The following is a 25,515-nucleotide window of genomic DNA, read 5'->3' as shown; positions in this document are numbered from 1 at the left end:
CATATTTATTTATTTATTTTATTTTATTTTTATCCTGCCTTTATTATTTTTATAAATAATTCAAGGCGGCGAACATACCTAATACTCCTTCCTCCTCCTATTTTCCCCACAACAGCCACCCTGTGAGGTGGGTTGGGCTGAGAGAGAGGGACTGGCCCAAGGACACCCAGCCATCTTTCAGGCCTAAGGCGGGACTAGAACTCTCATACCACGCCTGATTGGCTCTTGGGCTGAGAGAGAGGGACTGGCCCAAGGTCACCCAGCCGGCTTTCATGCCTAAGGCGGGACTAGAACTCTCATACCATGCCTGATTGGCTCTTGGGCTGAGAGAGAGGGACTGGCCCAAGGTCACCCAGCCGGCTTTCATGCCTAAGGCGGGACTAGAACTCTCATACCACGCCTGATTGGCTCTTGGGCTGAGAGAGAGGGACTGGCCCAAGGACACCCAGCCATCTTTCAGGCCTAAGGCGGGACTAGAACTCTCATACCACGCCTGATTGGCTCTTGGGCTGAGAGAGAGGGACTGGCCCAAGGACACCCAGCCATCTTTCAGGCCTAAGGCGGGACTAGAACTCTCATACCACGCCTGATTGGCTCTTGGGCTGAGAGAGAGGGACTGGCCCAAGGACACCCAGCCATCTTTCAGGCCTAAGGCGGGACTAGAACTCTCATACCACGCCTGATTGGCTCTTGGGCTGAGAGAGAGGGACTGGCCCAAGGTCACCCAGCTGGCTTTTGTGCCCAAGGCGGGACTAGAACTCTCCTACCACGCCTGATTGGCTCTTGGGCTGAGAGAGAGGGACTGGCCCAAGGTCACCCAGCCGGCTTTCGTGCCTAAGGCGGGACTAGAACTCTCATACCATGCCTGATTGGCTCTTGGGCTGAGAGGGAGGGACTGGCCCAAGGACACCCAGCCATCTTTCAGGCCTAAGGCGGGACTAGAACTCACAGACTCCTGGTTTCTAGCCGTTGCCTTAAGCACTAGACCAAACTGGCTCATATGCCAAACCTTCCACCACAGTCCCAATGGAGCACAGACTTCACCCAACTAGGCCATGAAATTCAGCCCTGGGTTTAAATTCAAGCCAAATCAGCTGTAAACACCTTGGTTTTAAGGGTACTGCAGTTCGTTTAAACAACAGCAAAACCTAGGGCGGCTCGCTCAGATACAGGTTTCTGAATGTTATATACAGGGGGAGGAAGCCAAACCTTCCTTAATGCTGTTAACAAATCAAATACAGCATTGTCCCTCTGCATTTTCTTTATTCAAGCAACTTTTAGTTTCTTAAAAGGGTGTCCATCCCTAGGGAAAGTCGACAATAAACTCACATGGAAGAAATGGAGGAAGCAGCTGTAAATCTTTTCTTTAAAGGCAGGGAGACTGTTTTTCTCTTTCCATCCACCCACCCAACGTTAAGCAATACGGATTGATGAACAGCGGGGGACACAGTAATCAATCACAAAATCTGGCAACCGAGTAGAAGCCAATATCTCTTTTCAATGGAAGAATTTCAAGCTCTGTTTGCAACAACCATCAAAAGAGCAGTAAGGCTGCTCCCTGGGACTCAGATACCAACCCCATGTCTGTGTAAAGCAGCTCAAAACACGAATGTTCATAAAAGGACTGCTGTGGAGTGTAACAAAAAGGAACAACCTGATGGAACTTGAAACTCAAACAAGTTCTTCTGATGAATTTCCCACAGTGCCAAACAGCTGACATGGAATATAAAGAACAGAAGTGTTGTCAGTTGCACTGCAAGTCACTGCATTAAACTTATGCACAATAGTGTGCGCAACTTTCTTTGGACTAAGGTTGGTACTAGTCTTTCAGAGGCTTGCTGTGAACCACATTCAAAAATAAAGAAGTAGATTAAGGTGCCGGGCTAGAAACCAGGAGACTGTGAGTTCTAGTCCCGCCTTAGGGATGACAGCTGGCTGGGTGACCTTGGGCCAGTCCCCCTCTCTCTCAGCCCAAGAGCCAATCAGGCGTGGTAGGAGAGTTCTAGTCCCACCTTAGGCATGACAGCCAGCTGGGTGACCTTGGGCCAGTCCCTCTCTCTCAGCCCAAGAGCCAATCAGGTGTGGTGTGAGAGTTCTAGTCCCGCCTTGGGCACGAAAGCCGGCTGGGTGACCTTGGGCCAGTCACTCTCTCAGCCCAACTCACCTCACAGGGTTGTTGTGGTGGGGAAAATAGGAGGAGGAAGGAGTATTAGTTATGTTTCCCACCTTGAATTGTCTATAAAAAAATAATAATAAAGGAGGGATAAAAATAAAAATGAAATAAATTTTATTTATTTTATTTAATTCTTATCCCGCCTTTATTATTTTTATAAATAACTCAAGGAGGCAAACATACCTAAATAATTGAATTTTTAAAAATATTTCAGTTTAAACTTACATTTGAATATGATTGAGCACTCCCCATTTAATACCACATTAAACTTGGCAATTTGGTAGCAATTTTTGGATGGGCTCCAGAAGGCACGTCAAAGGCCTTTGGGCCCCAGGATACATTGCCAGGTTGTGTATCAATCAAACGCTAGAAGCAAATGCTAGTGAGACTCGCCCAGCATCTTCATCCCATACATCTCTGCTTGGGAGACCTTCTTTAAGACTTCCATTAGTTTTTACTGCTGCCTTATACATTTTATATTGCCTCTTTATTTTACACAGTCTACCTGTAAAGTTGTAAGCTGCCCTAAGATGACTTAGATAATTCATTCCATGATTAATTGACTGATTTTTTTTTTAATGGTTAGTTGGAAAATCACAAAAACATGTGATAGCCATAAAAGCACAGAATCCTGGAGCTAGGAGAGGCCATAAAGTCAGGGTCAAGAATCCAAATTAAAGTGTCCCCAGCAGATGGTGGTCTGGCTTCCACTTGAACACATCCAGTGTTGGGAAGATCACCACCTCTTGGTGGAACTGATTTGAATGATACATTTCAGAACGTTAGCTGAATGTTAAAGATGGCTTCAAGGGGGTCCCACACTATACTACTGGAGAAATCAGGGGCAAAGGTCTGTAAATAATTCCAGTAGGGGAACATGGACATTTGTAACCTCCGTTTCTGGTATTCTGGTTAGGATTAGGTATTGGGGAGTGCTTTTGCAATACAAAAAGCAGCTTGGTGTGCTCAGAATTCTACCTTCAAGAAAAACTTCTTCCTCTAACAGTCCAGTGGCAGTTTTTTTTTCAGAAATAAATTTCACTGTGAGACTATAGCCCTATTAGGGATTTCCATGAAAGCACGGAGAGTTCAACAGGGGCAGAGAAGAGGACTGACCTTTCCTCTCTCCAGTCTCCATGTGTCCAAGCTAATACAAGCCTTCTTCCACTTCAGACCTCCTGGTTTGAACATACAGAGGCTGGAAATTGTATCTATATCTCTAGATACAACCCTACAACCAGGAATTCAGGGACTACTGAGCAGATAAGTTCCTCTCCCTTAACTTTGGTGACTGTTATCCTTCCCTGCTTTCTGTTGGCTTTTTACAAGACCACAAATTCTTCTGAAGACCCTCAAAAAGAGATGCTGGTAGTGTTTCTACCACATCCCCAAGCTAGGACTATCGCTAACTCTTTTTCTTTCCATGGGAGAAGAAAATGAATGAAAAACACTCTTCAAAAAGACTTATCGAGAAAAAAAAAAAGGAAAGATATATCTCTTCTAATTTCTGCTTGCTGGAAACAGTTAGAGTGAGACACTGTGAGGTTAAATGAAAAATGGAATCCATCCTGTATGGTCAAAGCAGATGTGTGGACCAACTGCCAGAATATTCACTGATGATTATTCTGGCTGAGGAATCCCAGAATAATCTGGAAGCAACTCACACATCTGGAAGCAACCAGGCTAGGAACGGTTTGGGTTTCAACAAAGAGGTTACAATGATCTTTTCAGTTCCTCTTCTGGGCCTATAATTCTACTAAGAGCCACCCCAAGATGATGTACTCAATAGTGAGCATTGGTGTGAAGTCCTACACCTTCCAAGTGGGCCTGAGGTCTAGGACTGGTCATTTGGGAGGCTGAACATGCCACCTTCATATTTAATTCGTAGCTGAAAAGCATCCAGCAAAGGCCGCCTTAGGCAAACAGGTAAGGTTCAGAAGAGGACACTGGCTCATCTTCCTGTTTGGCAGGTACACCAGATGCTCAGGCTTGTTTTGCCTGTGCCAAATGTCTGACTCATTTCAACTCAACAGCAATTATCAGATATCCTGTGCAATGTTATTTAAATTTTGTTCTTGGTACTCCTGTTTTTTAGGTGTAAGATTCATTTTAATGCTGAGAAGATGCCTTGTATGCCATCTTCAGCTGAGGATTTTTTTTCAATTATAAATATTTTAGGGTAGGCTAGTTGCAGTTGGTGTCCTCTGGATTTATAGGACTTCAACTCCCAGCCACCCATCTTTTTTTCTCAGCAGAGACCGGTATCAAACTATTCACCCCGTCACTGCCTCTCAATTACAGTATCTCAATCTTAAATCTCTACCATGAGACATTTAATGCAATTTTCTTACAACAGGTCCATAGCTTATTTTGGGGATGTGGCCAATGAAGTTCTGACATCACCATAATGGTTGGTGCCAAAATCTGGGGGTTGAGGATTTCAAAGGGCAACATTTTACCCATTTAAATCTCCCAGATGGGAATAACAATCAGCAGAAAAAGGTGGTAAAGGGGTGAATGGTTACCTTAAGCCATTACTCCTTCCCCACAAAGTAAAAGGAGTTGAAAATGTTGATCCTACAATAGAAGAGAGTATCTATAGCTCAGGTTTGAAGTGGGTAGTTCTTGGTGCTCTCTGAGCTTGGTTGTTGGCTTGCAGATGTTTCATTACCCAACTAGGTAACTTCAGTGTGAGTGAGTGTGGGGTTGATCTTGCCCACTTCAGCAGTTGTGAAGTTACCACTTTTCAACCTTGGCAACTCTTAAGATGTGTGGACTTTAACTCCCAGAATTCTGGGAGTTGAAGTCCACACATCTGAGAGTTGCCAAGGTTGAGAAACACTGGAGTAGATAATCTCTAAAAATCCTTTCCAATTCTGTGATTCTATGATAGCAGTCCACTAAATGCAGAAGGTGAGACTGCATACAGAAAGGCATATAATCAAGATTTCAGTCGGTGCATAGATTTCCCCAGCTGGCTGCAGAATTCTGGGAGCTGAACTCTATACTTCTTAAAGTTGCAAAGTTTGGAAAACACTGCTCTAGAAGCTACACAGGAGATTTGGAGAGATCCGAACAGCCCACAACTGTTCATTTCCGTTGCAGCAGGTACAGCAAACAAAGACCATGCTTGTTAAAAATTATGGAAAGTCCCAACTGGAGCAAGGATGCTCTAGGCTTACCTTGCTTAGACACTAAAGGGCACAATTAGCTATTGGAAGCAAAATTCATCCTCCTGATACTACAAATGGAATCTAATGGAACAAGGATGAAAGTTTGGTACCTTAAACTTTTGTGTGCAGGGACAACCATATGGAACTCCAAGACAGGCAAGAAAGATTCCAAGTTTTGTTAGAGGAATTCCCCCTTGAAACAAGGCAACCTTACCTGGATCTGGTGGTGCGCAGGTACAGGAATAAAGTGTAATATCATTCACTTTAAAATTGGAATTAATGGGGTAATCTTTAGCTACTTTGATCATCTTCTTGAAGGCATCATAAATGAAGATGAAGCTGATAAGAGATGAGAAGCCTTCTTCTGTGAACCGGGTGAAGTACTGAACTAAAAAGCTCGCATCAGTAGCAACCAAGACCAGACACAGGAATGCTGACCACAAGCCAATCCAGAGACGGAATTCCAGATAATCAAAGTCATTGTCTCTGCAAACAAAGAAGTCAAGTAAGACTGAAGATAAGGAAAGCACTATTATATAAAAGAAGAGAAAATAGCATACACCTATTTAAATGGTATATATTTATTTATGGAATCACTAGTCATTCCAGAATTTGGGACCCTTCCGAAGGGCTGACTGGGAACGAGGGGAACTGCAGATCAACATTCCTGGAGGACACTCAGGCTAGAAGGTTGCTGTACGTTTCTCTACCAGAAGCCACCATGATCCTACCAGCATCTCAGCCTTTCAGGCTTACCTGCTAAAGTTAAATAAAAGTCGTTCGAAGACCAAGACAGGTCCAGTGCTGCTCAGAATAGTAAGTGGCTGGCCAGCAAAGAAACAAAAAATTGCTCCTGAAACTGCTGTGCCCAGAAAGCTTTCCAACACGCCCTAGGTGCAAAGAACAAACAAATACATCCATATTAAATTCATTTCCACTCCGGTCTTTTAAATACCCATAATGCCCACCAGAGAAGAATGGACAATTCTGGACCACATGAAGTGAATTTCTTTTTCCATTCCTGGAAAGCAAAATCAGCAGGAATATGAGGTCCTCTACTGGGACATTGCAATTTAGAAGATGAACAATAAATTAGTTTGAACAACAGTCCTGCCATGAACTCACCAGCTGGCCATGGATAACTCATTCTCCAGGCCTTAGTTCCTCTCCCCTCTTTCTATTCAGTGGGGATAAGACGTCACAGAAATTCAGCAGTCACTACTGGAGAACTCTTTTATCATTCTAAAACAGTGGTGTGGAACTTTGGATACTGCCAGCATGGTCAATGAGAAGGTCAAAGCGTCTCCCTCCTTGGCAAACTCCTGAAGGAATACATGCATTTATGACACCAAGCAGGCTACCAACCCCCTTCCAAATATGAGCCCTTGAGATTTAATTAAATATAATTTTAAAAACTCATTTAAAGGCTACCAGAAAGCTGTTGTAAAGTTTGCCTTTCCACATTTTTCATTAGATAGTTAACTAAGTTTCAAAACAAATAGATCTTAGTTAATGTGTCAGCTATCCTTGACAGTGAAATATAGAATTCAACTTGTATCAGCCTTATAATTTCTCTTTCTTGCTTGTAAACACGAAAAATAAAAAAAAAATAAAGATGCTTCACAAAGTTTTCAGGACTTCCACATTATAGAGGGGGAGAGAGGAAATAACTGACATATTGAACTGGATGAAGAAGCTGAACCACTTTATTTAATTCACTGTCAGCAAAATTCTTTGCAGCAGAAGTTATTGCTTTTGCAGAAGAGAATTACAGTTTGAAACCACATAGCACTGCTAAGCCCCGTATGTTTCCGAGTCCTTGGCTGATCCTTCTGATTGATGGTAGTTATAATAGTAAATGACAGCTGAGCTCACAAATATTCATCTGGAGCCCATATAGCCCCTTACATTCATGTTCCTTGCTTAGCTTTTACACCTGCAAAGGGCAAGATCACAGGAGGAAACTGCCTGCCTATAAAATCTATGCACCAACTGAAATCTTGATTATATGCCTTTCTGTATGGAGACCCACCTTCTACATTTAGTGGACTGCTATCATAGAATCACAGAATTGGAAAGGATTTTAGAGATTATCTACTCCAGTGTTTCTCAGCCTTGGCAACTCTAAGATGTGTGGACTTCAACTCCCAGAATTCCCCAGCCAGCATGCTAAGGTTGAGAAGCCCTGATACAGGCAATCCTCACTTAACCACCATCTGTTTAGTGATGGTTTGGACTTACAACAGCGTTGAAAAAAAATTACTTATGACCAGTTCTCAGACTTATGACGACTGCAGCGTCCCCAGTCACATGATCACGATTCGGGCACTTGGCAACCAGTTTGCATATATGACCATCACAGCATCCCATGGTCACATGATTGCCATTTTCAACTTTCCTGGCCAGCTTCTGGCAAGCAAAATCAATGGGGAACCACATTATTTGCTGAACGACCCCGTGGTTCACTTAACGGACACAGTGATTCACTTAACGGCCGCTACAAAAAAGGTCATAAAATCAGGTCAGATCCGCTTAATGATTGCTTCACTTAGCAACCAAAATTCTGGTCCCAATTGTGGTTGTTAAGCAAGGACTACCTGTATAGTCCAAATTGCTGCTCGTGCAGGCTCTGCCACCTGGCTTGGGGTGGGGAGGGGAATAGTCATGCCTGGGGATGGCTAGTGCCCTAAAGTGCTCCTCCCACACAAGGACTGAATTAGATCATAGCCATCTGGACTTCATTTTCATCTATATTTATTCGTTATTGTAATTGTTTTTTATATAGTGTATGTTTATATATGGTAATTGTATTATATACTTACTGTCTTTCTGATTATTTTGTTGTAAACCACCCAGAGTCCCTCTGGTGAGAGGAGATGGGCAGTGACAAATTTGATAAACAAACAAACAGACAAACAAATAACTTGCCTACTAGATGATCATCTAACCTCTGTCTGAAGACCTCTACTGAAGAACTTCTCACCACGTTGTATGGCAGCCCTTTCCACTGGCTGGCAGCCTTATTGTTAGGAAGTTCATCCTGGTACCCAATTTTGAATCTACTTCCTTGAGGTGTAACCCACCGGTCCCACCTCTGGGGCGTCAGAATACAGTGAAGAACGTGTTCTCCATAATGGCATCCAAACTTGGGGGATACGTTTGTCAGTCAGATTTTGCTTATTTTTAGGAACCCAGCCCCGCCCCCCCAAAGCTATCTCCTTAAACATTGAATAGTACTTTGATTTCCTTTTTGAAAGCTGCTCTTTTTATCAAATGTTTTTTTTTTCTCTTTTTATCCTTATAGTTATTTTGGACGTTTATGATTCATATTTATTGTGTTTATTCAGTAGACTCTGAGGCGTTTACATCAAAAGTCAGGGCTGGACTCGGTCTATGAATAAACAGATAAATCTAGCGCTCAGTTCAAACTATTTAAAACATTCCATACCCAGAAACAAGCTATTTTCTTGGAAGCACTAAACCTTGATTCAAGGCCCCCCCAAGCCAAAATGACTTGTATCATCACCAATCCTCTCTCCACCCTTATCAGACAAAACACTGGACAAGCAATAACCATTTCTGTACCCCGAGTCCTTCTGAACCAATGCAGATCTGAACTCACTAGCACATAAACAACAAAACACAAAGAACTGCAACACACTCCCCAGAAGAGACTTTTTTATTTGCAGAGATAAGGAAGTACATCTCAGGGGTGGGGTGGGGAAAGCACTCCCAATGCATCAGCAAATGTAGATTGTGTAGATCCCAATAAATATAAAAAAGAATGAAGAGTTTGATCTCCTGCGGAGAGACACTGGCATGGACCGAGGCTATTCCAAGTAAGAGAGAAACAGTATTTTTTTAATTGTGGGTGCTACCAGGTACTGTATGTCTGGTCCTGATCCAGACTTCTATGTGGAGACATGTTGGCACCACTCCCTTTGCATATGTCTCTGTGTAAAACTCAGCTTATAACAGTGTGGTGGTTAAACCAGTTAAAACTTCCACATCTAGACCTAAAGCTTGCACAGTAATGATGGATGTCAACCTGTAAGGTTGTTGTACAATTATCAACCTATCTAAAATCTGCAGTGTCACTTTCTGTACATTCCATTTTATGTCTGCCAAGACCTGAAGTATTGTCAGTACAGACTGACACTGGCTATCTCAGAGTAAGGTAGAATGGTTCTGTGTTTTGTGGGGAGCAAATGCAACCATAACCATGTACTATACTAGCCTTCTTCAAGTTGCACTCTAACAATCCTGGATTACAACTTTTATCAGCTCCAGCCAGTTTTGCCAATCATGAGAACCAATCTACTTTGATAGCTTGGAAATGCTTCTGGTTTCTATGCACTGGAATATTCTGAGTGAAACCAATAGTCCATTTCAATAGTCCATTTGTCTACACTAACAACAGCAGCTTTTCCCTTGTTCCAAGACTCTAGGTCAAGAGCCCTCAATCTTTTAGGACAGGAGATGCATTTGGAACTCTAAACACAGGTTATGAGCCCTGTCATACAACATGGGGGTATAGCCAATCACCAAACATCCATACACTAGAAGGCAAAGAAAGACCTGGGCTTCAGCCATCCCATTTTAATTTCTCAAAATGCCTTTACGGTCTATAGGAAATGCTGAGGCATTGTTGGAAATGCAGATCATGACTGAAGCTGATGCTTTGCCTTGCAAAGAATTAAGATAATTTTAAAAAAATAAAACAAAATTTGATAAGGCAGGAAGCTTGGGTGGGGAACAGGTGCCCTGTTGCTCCAGTTGGGAACTCAAATTGTCGGCCTATAGACCATTCCAGGCTTTCCACTAGAATCCTTGAGTTGCTTCCTTAACTGCTTCTCCAGCCTTGGCTGCTTGTGTCTGGTGTTTCTGGGAAATTCTCATTCAAGGTCTGGTATGATATTCTTGGGAATTAAGTTGCTTTGTTTTAGGCCTTCCTGAAATTACAGCTTCCTTCTGAGTAATTACTATCACCATGTCCTTTACCTTGGCAGAGACTTTTGTTGGCCTCCAGAGAGAAGACTTCATTCAGCCCTTCCAGTTTCCTCTTCGTTCCTGAATTGCAACACGAGCAGACAGAAGGCAATAGTGATGCCATTAAGATTGGACTATCAGATGAAAGTCCAGGGCATCCACAACCTGATTACCCTACAAATTCAGAACCCAACATATTTTTCCTCCCTTCCCTAGAGGTTCTCTGGAGAAAATGACAGTAGAACAACAGAAGATCTGTCCCCAGACTTTTAAAGGAAACAGAGACACTGCCAACAGAACAGTTTGCCACATGAAGTGGTGAGTTCTCCATCACTAGATGTCTTCAAGAGAAGCTGGATGGTCATCTGTCAGAGATGCTGTAGAAGATCCTGCCTGAACAGAAGTTGGACTAAATGACCTCTAAGATCCTTTCCAATTCTGTGATTCTATGTCAGTTAAGGACAGGGAGGGAAAGAACAAAGAGTCTGGGTTTGAACAATTAATTTATTTGGGGTTACTGAATTAATCTCCAGGCTTTGCACAGGCTGGGTTTTTATAACACAATAATCAAAAGTGGCTTGTTGCACAAAGGCTGTTATTCTCTGACCTGGTCAAGGGTGCCATGCAAATATAGCCAGAGAGTTAAGGAGGAAGGGGAAAAAAGAGAAAGAAACAGCACCATGATGGGTAAAAAAGGTGGGAGCAGATAAACTGAGAGGTGGAAAATCCAGGAGTGAAACTGGAAGCTGCCAAAGGGAATCTTGTCCTAGTCCTATCACTGACAGGGAGAGGAGGGGAAAGAAGGAACTTTAGCACTGGATCTTCCGAACAGATCATTGCTACATCTCCACCCTTCTGGTAGCTGGTTCGCCCCAAAGCTGTGTCTTTGCACCAGCCATGAAACAGCCTCGTCAAAACAAAGATTCATTCCACAAACATAGGACCGTTTTCCTTCTCTTAAAATATTAATGCTCTCTGGCCATAACATTTGAAGTCTAAAACAACTTATTCTCAAGATTATCACCTCTTGTATAGGTAGATTTCCTTGCTGGTATGTCTACCAATGTTTTATTTGCATCCATCATAAAGATCTGCAAAAGCCAACCTGGATTGCCTAAAAAACTAGACAGAAATTGCATTAAAATATGAAAGATCAAAGAAATAAAACCTTGCAGGCCCAGATGTTCTGGAAGAGGTAAATGAATCAGAGGGGTAATTGTTAAATTAAAGGCATCCATGCTGCAAACAAATATTTGGCCAGTAAGATTGAGAGCAGAAATGGTTTCTCTCTCCATTTCCTGGCGTCCCATGGAAGGGGATTAATTTTATTTAGGCTTTCTGAAAATGCAGTATGGAAATAAAAAACACTCCCTCCCCACCTCCCCCACCCCAACATACACATCCAGCATGCAGGCCAGTAAGGAGTAAATCATTCTGTATGGTAACACTTCCCTTTGTGGTGGAAAAAGCAAAACTCATTTAAATCTACAGGGAGCGTATTTCAGGATTTCATCTGAACTAGGCTAAGCCTTGAACCTGTTCTCACTGCTGTGATTCAGTCCTAAGACGCATGGACAATTACGAGAAGACTGATGCATCGGGAGCAAATATAAAGAAAACACAACATATGCTACAAATCAAGGATCGCAGAGCTTCCAGACTCTTGGTATCTCTTTTTAGACATTAAACACTGATACTCCATTAAACACAGAGTAATAGAAATACTGATTAAACTATTAGTATCTGTCTGATATGGATTAGCTATCTAAGAGTTTAGGAACAAAATCATTGTTCTTGTCCAAGGTTTTATTCCCCTCCCTTTGACGTTCCACTAGTTTTTGAGGCTTGTGGCTCTAAATTAGAAGAGGTCATCCATCTTTATTTAATTACATATTTAATATGCAAAACAAAGAACTCAATTACTCTCCCATATAACACAACTCTATTAGTGTTTGCAACACACTATTAGCATCGATACTGTCTTGCAGGTGACTGATAGATTGAATGATTGATTCTTTGTCACATCTCATGACTCTTGGTGGTTCACAACATATACAATATACGGGAATGAAACATCCATGGTACACATAAAAAAAGATAAGATAACCAAGTAAAATCAAAGCAGACAATGACACAACCATGGCATTTAACATCCAAAATCTTAACTAACCTAATTAACTTTTAGATGGTAATACAATCACACCACCACAGGGCCAGGGCGATCAGGAAGAAACAGTGCCTCCAGGCCTCACCTCCCACCTCACTTCTGGAAAATGGGGCACTAGTAACAGCTTCTCGCAAGAAAGATGGTTCAGATGGGTCAAACCAGTTGAAACAGACATTCCTGAAGGTACCTTGGGGCCAAGCCAAGAAAGGGCTTTATAGATCAATTTACATGCCACCAGTTCCAGGCCTAAAGGGTGTAGTATAACATGATCTTAGTGTTAAGTTCTTGACAACCCTGCGTTCTAGACCAACTGCAGTTTCCAAGTGTCTTCAATGACAGCCCCATATAGAGCACCATGCACTAAACCAAACAACTGGTGATATGAGTCACTTTAACAAGGTCTTCCTCCTCCAAGTAGGGCAGCAATATTCACCGCAACTTATGCTGGGTAGAGGACCTCCTTGACACAGCCTCCAATACTCTTCCAGCAATAGCTGGGAGTCCAGAAGGACCACAAGTCACAAGTATCTCAGAGGCAATGCCAGCTTCTTGAGAGACACTGGAGCTAACAGAAAACTGATGGAAAAACAGCAACTCTGTCTTACTTGGGTTCAATTTCAGCCTGTTTTCTCCCATTCGGACACCAACAGCCTCTAGGCGCTGGGACAAGATCTCCACAGCATCTCCAGCCATGCCTGGGACAGTGATAGACAACAGAGCACTTGCCCATTCCTGGTTGGACCACAGGGATTATTTTGGGCCACAGATGTTGCTACTTGATCAAACAAATATTCATGTTTTACTGCTCCAGACAGATGTTCCTAAGAGATCATACTGATGTATGAGATTTGTTTATTTAACAGATTTAGATAGCTACCCTACTCAGCACATGACTCAGGACAGGGTACATCACCAATAAACAGTAATAAGTCAGTTAAAAAACCACATAATAAAACCAAGTATAAAAACACAATTCAAAACAATAACATGGAAACACATAAATACTGGGATAAACTCATCCAGTGGGCCATAACACTCCCAGATCCAATGCCTAAGAAAAAAACAGGCATTTAATGCTTTTCAAAAGGCGGGCAGGGTTGAGGTCAACCGAATCTCAGGGGAATTCAGTTCCAAAGGACAGGAGCATCAACAGAAAAGACTCATCTCCAGGGTCCTCTAGATGATGTTGCCTAAGAGACAGGATTTGAAGCATGATGAGCCTGTTAGATATTACTAGATGGGCAGATGTAATTGGAGATGGATGTCTGACAAGTAACCTAGCCCTGAGCCATGAAGGGCTTTATAGGTAAGAACATGCACCTTGAATGGTACCCAGAAGCACAATGGTAACCAATGCAGCTCACCACAGACAGCCCCACATAGAGTGCATCACAGTAATCAAATCACAAGGTAACCAAGATGTGAGTGACCATGAACAGGGCCTCTTAATACAGGAGTGGGTGCAAGTGGTACACAAGATGGAGCTGTGCAAAGGCCTGCGAAGCCATGGTTGTCACCTGCTCTTCAGGCAGGAGCCACAGGTCTAGGAGGACCCTCAAATTGCTCACCGCACCTGTTTGGGGCAGTGCTACTCCATCCAGATCCAAGATGAAAAAAACTTGGATCCAGGGAGTCCCACTGGATCAGCTGTTTTGCTTTGCATGGCAAACTACAAGTGTGGGATAAGGCTACAGACAAAGCTGTGTTGCCTAACTCCATCCCGTTGGGATTGGCTTCTTCAGGACCATGACTCACCTGCATGTTGTCTGTTGCATCTCCCAGCAGACCTCCAAAAGTGATGGCATTGGTTACAGTTGCCAGATAAATGAAGAGAATAGCAGACAGAGCTTGGATGTTGAAGGCATCGTAGAAGTCACTGGCAAAGAAAGGGGCTTTCCTCTTGATGTCTTTGATGAACCCCCCAAAAAATCTAAGAAGAAGAAGTGTCACAATTACACTAGTCCAAAGGAGAGCTTGAAAACAGCATCGCAAAGCACATTTTCCAGGGCCGCTGTAATACCTTCCCCACAAATTGCCAACCAACAGCATGCCCCACAAGAAGGATGCGAGTTGAAGCCATCTGAAGGGGACTCCGTAAAAAAGACCATTTATAACAAACTTGCCAAATATCCCACATTAAGGTATGAACTTTTGTCACTTACTTGCCAGTTCGCTGCAATTCCTCACAGTCCCCATGTCCCCCTCCTCCATTTCCTCCCTCATGAGGGGTATCTCCATTCATCTGGACATTCTCACCACCTGCATACAAGTTTTTCCTGCGCAGAAAGAATGAGAATAGAATTGAATGTGCACATTTGATGCAAACTTCATACAGATACACACACAGAAACACAAAAATGTATATCGAGTCCTCTATAACCTTCTTAAATCATGTTTGGTATTAATATAAACTAACCTGTCCTCTGTAGAACACCAGGCTTTAATGCTGATGCATTTTAGGCATATTTTAAAAACCTATCTAGTGAGGTTTATCCTTCCCCAGCTTTTAATTTCCCTAATATTTGCCTTTTAATGGATGGTTTGTGAAATAATAATATTTCCTTAATTTTTTGTTTTCAGATTTTATTTTATTTTTAATAAAGAACTGGGACTTCATAAACTGCTTGTTGTAAGACATAGTATAGAAATATTTTTAATAAATAAATGCATACTATGAGCAAAAAGTCTACCTCTGAAAAGTACCATGTTCCTAATCTTTTATATCTAACAATAATTTGAAATATGTGCTTTTATATCCAAACTTTTATCATATATAAGAGATGTCCACAAAAGCCATGGTAACAATGGAATTGCTGTAAACAATTTCTTAGTTTTGCAGATGTCTCGAACGTAAAATAATTCATAGATCTTATATGTGACAGAAGTTCTTTTGTGACTCCAGGGCAGCCTTCCTCAACCCTTTGAGGGAGGAACCCTTGAAATATTTTTCAGGTCTCGGTGAACGCCTGCACATACAGGCTCAAATTAGGCCAAAAGTTACAAAATTATTATATTCGCTTCATGGGTAGGCCTGTATAGATGCATTAACAGGGTTCTTAAACTAAAAATAAAGAATGAAACTTACCTCTTTAACGTGCAGTTGCCCAAATTTGAAATTACACTTTAAATAAATCGTGTTATCCTAGGGAATCCCTAGTGACCTCTTGCAGAACCCGAGGGTGCCACAGAACCCTGGTTGAGAATCCCTGGGCTGGTGGGGGTGCTATTCCTATAGAGAAGTATCTTTGTGGGAGATCAGGAGTAATCACTTCTGCTCCTAAGGATGTTGCCATTATTTTAAGAAGGGCATGTGCCTTCCCTCAATGCTGCATCTTTTTTTGTTTCCCATCACTTTCCCCAAGAAGGAAAGATTTGGGCATGGGACCTGCATTCTTCCTAGGTTTATTTTAACATGTCTTTCTCCTGCTTTGCTTATGGAACAATTCTGTCTCCTAAATCTGTAAGGAGAAATGCTTAGTAATCTGCAACAAACATTCAACTCAGTTGTTATCAACCAATGGTGAAATATAAATTTGGGTGCTTGGAAGCACCACCACAGATCATCTCTGAAGCCATGCTCCGAAGGTTTTTCCTAAAAGTTTTTCTTCTACATGAAAGTGCTAAAATTAATGTTTGGCTTGTTACTTACTCCCCGAAGAGGAGTAAGCTCAGTTTAGGGCACTGATGTGTTAACTGGTGTGTCCTAAATTAGTCACCTGGATAAGCACTAAGCTTTAGACAATCACATACTTGATTTCTTCTTACCATCTCTCTTTCCTTCTTACCATCTCTCTTGTTCCTATAGAAGAGAATCTCCGTAGCTCAGGGTTAAACTGTGGAGTCCTTGATGCTGTCTGAGCTTGGTTGTTGGCTTGCAGATGTTTTATTACTGACTAGGAGGTCAAATCAGTTGACCCTACAGGAAATCATCCCTGACTGCTCATTGGAAGGACAGATACTGAAGCTGAAGCTCAAATACTTTGGCCACCTAATGCGAAGAGAGGACTCACTGGAAAAGACCCTGATGCTGGGAAAGACCAAAGGCAAAAGGAGAAGGGGACGGCAGAGGATGAGGTGGTTAGATAGCATCACCGATGCAGTGAACATGAATCTGAGTAAACTCTGGGAGACAGTGGAGGACAGGAAGGCCTGGCGTGCTATGGTCCATGGGGTCACGAAGGGCTGGACATGACTTAATGACTGAACAACAACAAAAAGCTAACATCATGAGTGTGAATGAGTGTGGGATTTGCTCCCTGTTTATGCCCTGCCAGTGTTGGTGGGGGTGTGGTTTCCTCCTTGGTAGTTCCTTGATTAGGGTACTGTTTTCTGCTTAATTAGTAGGATTTGCCTAGAAAGTTGTAGACCTACTAACTCCATGCTTGAATTTCAGATCTGAGCAACAGCAAGAAAACTATTAGGAGCATCTCAAACACAATCGCATGGACTAGAATTCTACCTCCTAGCTCTTGACTCTGAAGTTTAAGCCAAAGCATCTGCGCCTTTCTAGAGCTAGTTGCATTCACCAGCTGTAATGTAGTAGACAGGATGAAACACTATTACCTTTTGTCAGAAGAGGGAAGAGACTTGGGGGGTTCTATCCTAATGGCAGGATCCCACTCCCCAGGAGGAAGCACAATTACTTCATCCAGAAATTCATCAATCCCAGCGACCAGGTCCTGCCTGTCTTTGGCTTTGTAGGCTATGTCATGAAATACCTATAAAAGGATGAACGGAGGAGAGGTCAGTTGCAGAAGAGAATGCCATCCAGCATATTTTTGTACAGATATACAGCAAGGATATACCATATCTATGTAACATCCATCTGTTTGTCCAGATGGGGTCTCAACTTGCCAGTTCCCTGTTGGAAGATACCTGCTACTTTAGTGCTTTGGGGCAGCCATCTATGATTAAAGTAGTACCAGGGAAAGAAATTTGCCTGCATTTTTTCCCTACCAGTTCTCAACTGCAAACTTCTTTCAAAGAAGAAGAGATCTTTGGTGAAATTCTCATGAGTAGAAGGTGATGTTGTAACTTATTGAGTCAGGAGCGAGCCAATGGTGCAGCAGCTGTGAACGTCCTGCCTTTCCTTGAATGGTCATCTTTCCAACCATCCTTGACTGCCAGACTTCAAATAAATCCCAAGCCAAGATCTAAAGAACTGAGTGAGTGTTCCTTAACGGTGGTGTGATGGTCAGAGTCCTGTCCTTGAGACATGGTTAGCAAATTCATCCTTCTGTTAGAGAAATCAGGGAGACTCTGTGCCCAATTTCTATGTTCCTCTAAATTCAGTGGAGAATGTTAAAAAGCCATTTGTGCTCAGCATAACATCTTCAAACATAATTTTGTCCTCAAAAAAACAAGACTGAAGCTCCTGATATTCCGCAGCTATTCTGTCCCTGCGTCTCACTCAGCCTGCCTGCCTGCCTGCCTTCCATTCCTTCCATCCATCTCATCTAGCATGGATTGGCCCATGCAGAATATGGCTGTGACCAATCTATTTCTTTATTTAATTTCTTTATCAAATTTGTCACCCCCCATCTCCTCCCACCACAGGGACTCTGGGCAGTTTACAAGTAATCAATAAAAACAATGAATATAAAATACAATGCAAGGTATAAAAATATAAACACCATTAATAAATAACTATAAAGATAAGAGTAAAAATAAAGTCCAAGTGGCAAGATCTAACACAGTTCATGTAGGTGAGGAGTGTTCTAGGGTGCCAGCCATCCTCAAGCGGAACTACTCCCTTCTCTGCCCCAAGCAAGATGGCAGAACCAAGTCTTCAGGTTCCTCCAAAAGGTCAGGAGCGATGGGGCTAACCTCACCTCTGGGGGCAGCACGTTCCACAGGGTGGGAGCTACTGCAGAGAAGGCCCACTTCCTGGACCCTGCCAAATGAAATTATCTTGTAGACGGGGTCCGCAACATGCCTTCTCTGCATGATCGGATGGGACAGGTTGATGTAACGGGGGTGAGGCAGTCCCTCAGGTAGCCTGGCCCCATGCCATGTAGGGCTTTAAAGGTGATAGCCAACACCTTGAATTGGACCCAGAAGCAGACTGGTAGCCAGAGGTGTTATGTGTGCCAATCTAGGGGCACCAAAAACTGCCCACGCAGCTGCATTCTGGACCAGCTGTAGTTTCTGGATACTCTTCAAGGGTAGCCCCATGTACAGCACATTGCAATAGTCTATATGGAAGATAACAAGGGCATGAGTGACTGTTCGAAGGGTCTCCCAATCCAGGAAAGGGCATAACTGGCGCACAACACGAAGCTGTGCAAAGGCCCTCCAATCAACACCACAGCTACTTAAATCCTAAAATCTTCGAGTGTTTAGACACGTCTAGAACCACCCTGATCCTAAGAGATCCCAGAGTTCTCTGTTTGCAACAGACCTCCTGGGGGTCTTCCATTTTCCAGCTGTGATCACAGGATCAACAGCTGTCTGTGCCAGCTAACCTACAGCTCTTTTTTACTTCTCCATTCTGTGCATTTTCCTGCTACAAGTGAGAAGACCTTCATCCACACTCCTAATATATCTGTGAGTTAAAAGTCTTCAGACTGAACTTGCTGCAAACAGCAAACTTATTTTGGACAATGCTATCTAAACGTTGAGATTTCAAATCCATATTTTCACAAGGTCAGAATAATAGTAAGCGCACTCTCATGGAAATCCACCGTGACAGCTACTGGCTTCAAAATGGCAGGCATAATAAGGTGATCAAAGCCCCTCCCCTATTTTTGGGTGTGCAATGAGATTGCCCAGTCATGCCCACCAATTTGAATCCAAGGACCATCACTGCCAATGTGCCTGAATGCAATATAAAGACTAAACTTGAAAGATTCATGGGAGGTAGCCCTTAACATTTCCCAGAAGCACTGGAAGATTAGCACACTGTGATCCCAGGGAGACCACAGGCATATCAACACAAAGGAAGGTTACCTCATCCGACATCAAAGTCGCAATGGCTCGGCCAATTTCATGGTAGGATTTTGCTTTGCCTTTTGGGCCCAGCAAAATGAACAGGAACCTGAACCCCAGGAAGAAAAGAAGAAAAACAGTGTTGTTATCATTCATACACACACACACAAACACATGTGTATATTTTTTTTACATAAGTAAAAAGCAAATATAAAGAAAACATATGAAGAAAAGAAAGAAAGAAAGAAAAAAGGAAGTGCAAAAAGCAAAACTGACTGAGAAAGAAAAATAGTTAAGGAAACAAGAAAAAATAAGTGACTTCCGACCTTCTTATCAGCAGTTACAAACCAACTCCTTACCCCTCCTCCCTCTTGGTATTACAAAGATCCCTTCAGCCTCTTATTTTCTCCTTTTTCAATCATCCAAACCATAAATCATCCTTTCACCTTCTTCCATTTTCAGCAGAAAGTTCATAAAAGGTTTCCAGTCTTTTACAAAAGTACTTGTTGTTTTATTCCTGACCACGCTAATCACTTTTGCCATTTCTGCCAACTCTGACATCTTCACAATCCATCACGGTGCATATATAATAATCTTGCTAGTGTTGTTGTCACTCATATCCTTTTGTTTGTGTCTGTGTGTATTATATAAAAGCTTTCATCGTGATACCTTACCGTTGGCAATTGCATAAATTGCTAAATTATTTATTTTTCAATCAGCTAATTAGAACTGCCATATAAATAAATAAGGAGGCCCTGAAGAGGGCAAAAGTCTGTCTTGCTGCAAAGTAAATGTCATTAAAAAGAAAGAAAAAAGAAAGCAAACAGCAAACTCAACCATAAAGGGAAATCCAACAGAGAGCATTTCTACAGATGCTGCATTAAAATCAACATTAGTCCTCCCAGAACAGACTCTCACAAGCTAGTGAGGCCATACTGGCTGAGAAGTCTGTGAATGTTAGTCCCAATATATCAGGATGTTGCCAGGCTGGGAAAGGCAGTCACTTTTATACTGCCTACCCAACAAATATAGGGATGCGGTGGCGCTGCGGGTTAAACCGCTGAGCTGCCGATCGGAAGGCCGGCGGTTCGAAACCGTGCGGCGGAGTGAGCTCCCGTTGCTAGTCCCAGCTCCTGCTCACCTAGCAGTTCGAAAACATGCAAATGTGAGTAGATCAATAGGTACCGCTTCGGCGGGAAGGTAACGGCGTTCCGTGTCGTCATGCTGGCCACATGACCACAGACGGGTCCTTACGGACAACACCGGCTCCAAGGCTTAGAAACAGAGATGAGCACCGCCCCCTAGAGTCGGACACGACTGGACTTTACGTCAAGGGAAACCTTTACCTACCCAACAAATATGGGTAGGTAACATATGGCTGCGAGAGCTGGACCATAAGGAAGGCTGAGAGAAGGAAGATCGATGCTTTTGAACTGTGGTGCTGGAGGAAAATTCTGAGAGTGCCTTGGACTGCAAGAAGATCAAACCAGTCCATACTCCAGGAAATAAAGCCAGACTGCTCACTTGAGGGAATGATATTAAAGGCAAAACTGAAATACTTTGGCCACATAATGAGAAGACAGGACACCCTGGAGAAGATGCTGATGCTAGGGAGAGTGGAAGGCAAAAGGAAGAGGGGCCAACCAAGGGCAAGATGAATGGATGACATTCTAGAGGTGACGGACTTGTCCCTGGGGGAGCTGGGGGTGTTGACGACCGACAGGAAGCTCTGGCGTGGGCTGGTCCATGAAGTCACAAAGAATACAGGGTATCCCATTATTTGCCCCTCTCTGTCTTTACTACTGCCAGCATCTTGTGACAAGCATCATCAAATGCAGACTTGTGATTTGGAGGATAAAAATTATATAATCATTTTTGCTGAGCCAACAGCTCCAGCATGGCCACTGTAATTAGAATAAAATTCCAGCCCCCTTCTACCCCACCATACAAGAATGCTTTTAGATGGCTAGCCGTGACTTTCACATTACATGTGGTGTTAATGTGGCATTAGAGATTATATTATACACACACACAAAACCCACCACATTCCAGCAAAGCCACTAAGGAAGAAAATAATACAGCTTTCCCAATTCTTCCATTTGTGTCAAGAAATTTCAAACTTCCTAGCCAGCACAGCCAAAGACTAAGAATTCTGGGAGTTTTCCCCACACATCTGGAAGGGGCCAGATGGTGATTGGCACACAGCTAAATTAAAAAGATCAACCAAATGCTTGACCTGCCCCAGCAAAGTATTTAACAGCTGCTGCTGGTATTCTTTTGATCTCCAGGTAAAAAATTTTCTTGTTCCCATCCTACATACTACTTCTGAACCTTCCTTTGTTTCAAACTGAGGATTGTAATGTGAAACAAGGACACTCTGGCAGAGAAAATCTCCAAGTTTCAATAGGTGTGTAAAAAAGAGTTGCGCAGTTTTAGGGATCCAGATGGTGACTGGCAACAGAAACACAGAGAAAAGGCTGCACCTGTATTGCAATGGAACTTAGGTGCAAATTTTATCTTCTGCATAAATTATCACGAAAGCACTGACACAAATGGAAGAGAGACCTGTACAAATTTCTTACTGATACTGAATCTGTTAAAAAAAGGCCTTGTTCCTTACAGATGACAAGGAAAACATTCACGTAAAGTTGTTATATTCAGTGTAATTATCTCCAAGTGCTAAGTAACTCCCTATTTATTTATTTTATTATTCAAAGTTCTATTACCGCCCATCTCCCCACAAATATTTGGTATATGCACCAGATTATAAACAATGCATGATCCACAAGGTACAGAACCAGCCTCTCCTCCTACGCTGGCTTGAATAAAGAGATCTGCCATTACAAAACCCTAAAAGACCTGAAGTTGGGGAAGGATGTTATGGGGGATTGTTCAAGGATCATCAACCTGAACAATCCCTCAAGGATTCTGTGAGATAAGATGGCATGATGCAGTTATTGTAATTCCCAGATCACGTTCATCTGAATGCCTGTGTGAAGTTCTACTGTAACTACATCTACTTTCAGAAGATCTAGCTTGGGAAATTTTCTGAGAATCCAATGTCTGCCAGCTCTGGGAGTCAGATTGTTAGTTCATTATGTCCAGGAGAAAAAACTCCTTCTCGGTCTTTATTTTGGGGACCCCAATACAGATATAGCTGCAGAGGACTGAACAGTGCTTTGAGTTGATCTCCAAAACATAGTGAAGAAAGCTCCAGACAGTATGGAGGATAGCTGTGTGATCCCAGGGGGAGGCATGGCTGCTTTAAGGCATTACAACTCTTGAGACTGAGTCAAAGAGCTTCAGAACCCCATAGCAGCAACAACATGTGATGGTGGAGATTTGATTTTCCCCATTGCCACCACAATCATTCTACCCCAACACCTGAATTCCCAAACAAGTTACCAAAGTTTATTTTTGTGTGCGTGAAGAGTTGGGATCCTTCTTCTTACTGAATAAGGAAAAAAAAAACGCTGCAAAGAGAGCCCACATAGGTTTTTGAGCAAATAAAAACAGAAAGGAAGCTTCAAGCTGCAAATAGAACAGCGGCAATGACTGCAAGGAAAGTTAGCATGCAAGCATGATAAATCAATTGCAGACCTGCAATCCTATTACCAACCCCACTGGATCCAAAGGTTTCTCTTTGGGTCTGCCATTACAGTTCCTGGAATTATACTCTATTTGAGGCCCATTCATCTTCTACTCACACATAACCAACTTTCTCATGCACGGGAGGATAACAATTTTGTGATACAGTAATATATTACATTCCAAATATCAATTGGCAAGAAAAGGTGAATTTGAGCAGTTCTGTCACTAGCAATCTCTTACATAATGTTCTTGAAAAGACCTTTTCCAGGAACTCTCCATGAAAGGAGTGACATAGCTCATTAAAGCAATTATCTGAAATCTGATTGCAGGTTTGTTTTCTTTAAATGTAACACAGCGAGAGACAGAAAACGTCCGTTTACCGAGTAGGTACGGGGACTTCTGTTAGAGCACCGAGCATCACTGCTTGCTGCAACCGCACGAAGGCAATGAAGGGGGCTTCCAAGAAGTCTACTTCTCCAACCAACACGTTGGAAGCCTCAGCATCTCGAGGTAACTTCTTCATGAACTTGTTCTTCAACTGAGTGAAAAAAAGGAAAACAGAAGTTTTGCAAGGACAAATACTTCTGACCATTGAACTTGCTTAGCATCAAACTCAAAAGCAACTTGTATATGTGATGGTTGCTCTCCACATATTCTTGTTACCTAATAATAAAAATAACCATACTTAATGGGTCAATTGACCAAATATTGTGTTAGCTATCAAATGCTCAATATTCTAAATTTTGGAAGAGTGTTCAGAACAATTCCCATGAGTTTCTAATAAAAATTCCACCCTTCGCATTAGCACGTGTTTCGGCCATTCACTTTTTCTCAGGCCTATCAAGGGCTTGTCAAGGGGAAAACCAGTAACTAGCACGGTCTTGATCCTTGAAACGTCTTTCATTTTCTAAAACGGTGGTCCTCAATCTGGTGTTATCCAGTTGTGTGGAACTAGAATTCCTTCAGTCTTAGGAAGACATCAAGTTAGGTAGATTCTCCTAAAATGTGCATCCAAATGGGAATGTATGGCACATTTTCAGCTGACAAGTGACTACTGACTCCTTTGAGAACCACCTTGGTCTAATGGCTAAGGTGCTAGACTAGGAAAAGGGAAACCAAGTTCCTAGTCCTGCCATAGGCACAAAAGCCAGCTGGGTGACCCTGAGCTAGTCACTCCTTCTCAGCCTTCAGAAGAAGGCAATGGCACACCACTTCCAAAAACATTGCCTAGAAAAGTATCTGGACTTCTCTGACTTGTCATGAAAACATTGACTCCTTTAGGAAAAACAGGGATTCTGAAATTCCTCTCTGCAAACAGGTGACCTGAGTCCTGCCTACTGACTTCCTTTCAGACTGGTGTTAGAACTGCACCGTTTTGCAAAAGGTGTGCCCTTTTTGCTTTAGCGCTGGAGGTGAATCTAGGACATGAGAGCAAGCACCGGTATTAGTGCCTAGTGCCAGTGAATGGAAAGGTTAAACAATTGCCAGCACTTATCAACGAAAGAAAGGAGAGGCTAAGTAAGGCTCTTATACAACTCATCAGAGGAATAAGCTTCCAACAGAAGGAAGTTCTGTCTGTATTCCTATTAGCCTAAGTATGAGATACTCTCCAACCAAGACAACCTCTTTACAAGCTTTAGAATTAGCACTGGCAGAATGGGGAGAGGGGGACAATCTTTCCTGTTGATATGGAAACGCAGGAGTCAGGAAAGTGCCACAGAGAGACAAGAGACTTCTGTCTACAACCTCAATTCATCTGGCCACGACCATTAAAACATACTCTGCATCTTAAGCAGTGTTCTCCCCCCCCCCCCGAAACAGAAACCCAATTCTCACAAGTTTCGTTTAAGACTATCAACATGAATACAAATTTTCATCTGTGCCTAAAACTGAATAAAAAGCATTCCCCTTGATAGCAACGTCCCATTCATTTCTGCAGCTTCACAGATTTAAGATATGGGGTTGAGGGGGGCCACTGAGATTCTCTACTGGGGCGGGTGGGTTGTCAAGGACATTGAAAGGAAGCCCGAAGAACTGAAAGGTTCCTTTCGAGCTCTGAGATTGGCAACACTATTAGAGGAGGACAGGGGTCCAGCTTCCTGTGAAGAGTTCACTTATTCCTCAGAATAAGAGAAGCATTAACAAGGATCACTTGTGCATCTGTTATGCTTGAAGATACTAGAGCCGGTTTCTGTTTTCAAACAAACACAGAGGGCATCTAACAGCCACCTTTTAAAAATTCCTTCCAGTCCCAAAACACACGCATACACACACTCTCTTGTGTACTAAGGTCACGGCCTTCACAAGATTCAAGGAATTTTGGCAGAACTGTCGCAGAAATGCTAAGTATATCAACTTACCTTGGCCATAAATTATACTAACGCTGCAACTGATATTTACGCATTCAAGTTCATTCCTCCATTCACATATACAAAGTCATTTTGGGGAATAATCGTAAAAAGGTAACTTTCCTTCACGGCTTGAATCATCTTTTC

General features: G+C 42.6%; 1 protein-coding gene across 3 annotated transcripts in view; it reads right to left on the bottom strand.

The window, feature by feature from the left end:
- Positions 1-25,515, bottom strand: part of SLC4A4 (solute carrier family 4 member 4) — a 170,849-nt gene that overhangs the window by 33,171 nt on the left and 112,163 nt on the right. For all 3 annotated transcript variants that reach the window (XM_063309922.1, XM_063309920.1, XM_063309921.1), the window contains exons 8-14: positions 23,401-23,558; positions 19,451-19,538; positions 17,066-17,220; positions 14,665-14,778; positions 14,258-14,432; positions 6,103-6,236; positions 5,561-5,832 (exon numbers count right to left, since the gene is read on the bottom strand). In XM_063309922.1, the coding sequence (XP_063165992.1) occupies positions 5,561-5,832; positions 6,103-6,236; positions 14,258-14,432; positions 14,665-14,778; positions 17,066-17,220; positions 19,451-19,538; positions 23,401-23,558 (1,096 nt within the window). The remainder of the gene's footprint in view (positions 1-5,560; positions 5,833-6,102; positions 6,237-14,257; positions 14,433-14,664; positions 14,779-17,065; positions 17,221-19,450; positions 19,539-23,400; positions 23,559-25,515) is intronic.

The sequence above is a fragment of the Candoia aspera genome, chromosome 8 (assembly GCF_035149785.1).
Source record: "Candoia aspera isolate rCanAsp1 chromosome 8, rCanAsp1.hap2, whole genome shotgun sequence".
Lineage (NCBI taxonomy): Eukaryota > Metazoa > Chordata > Lepidosauria > Squamata > Boidae > Candoia > Candoia aspera.
This window is presented reverse-complemented; position numbering and strand designations above follow the sequence as displayed.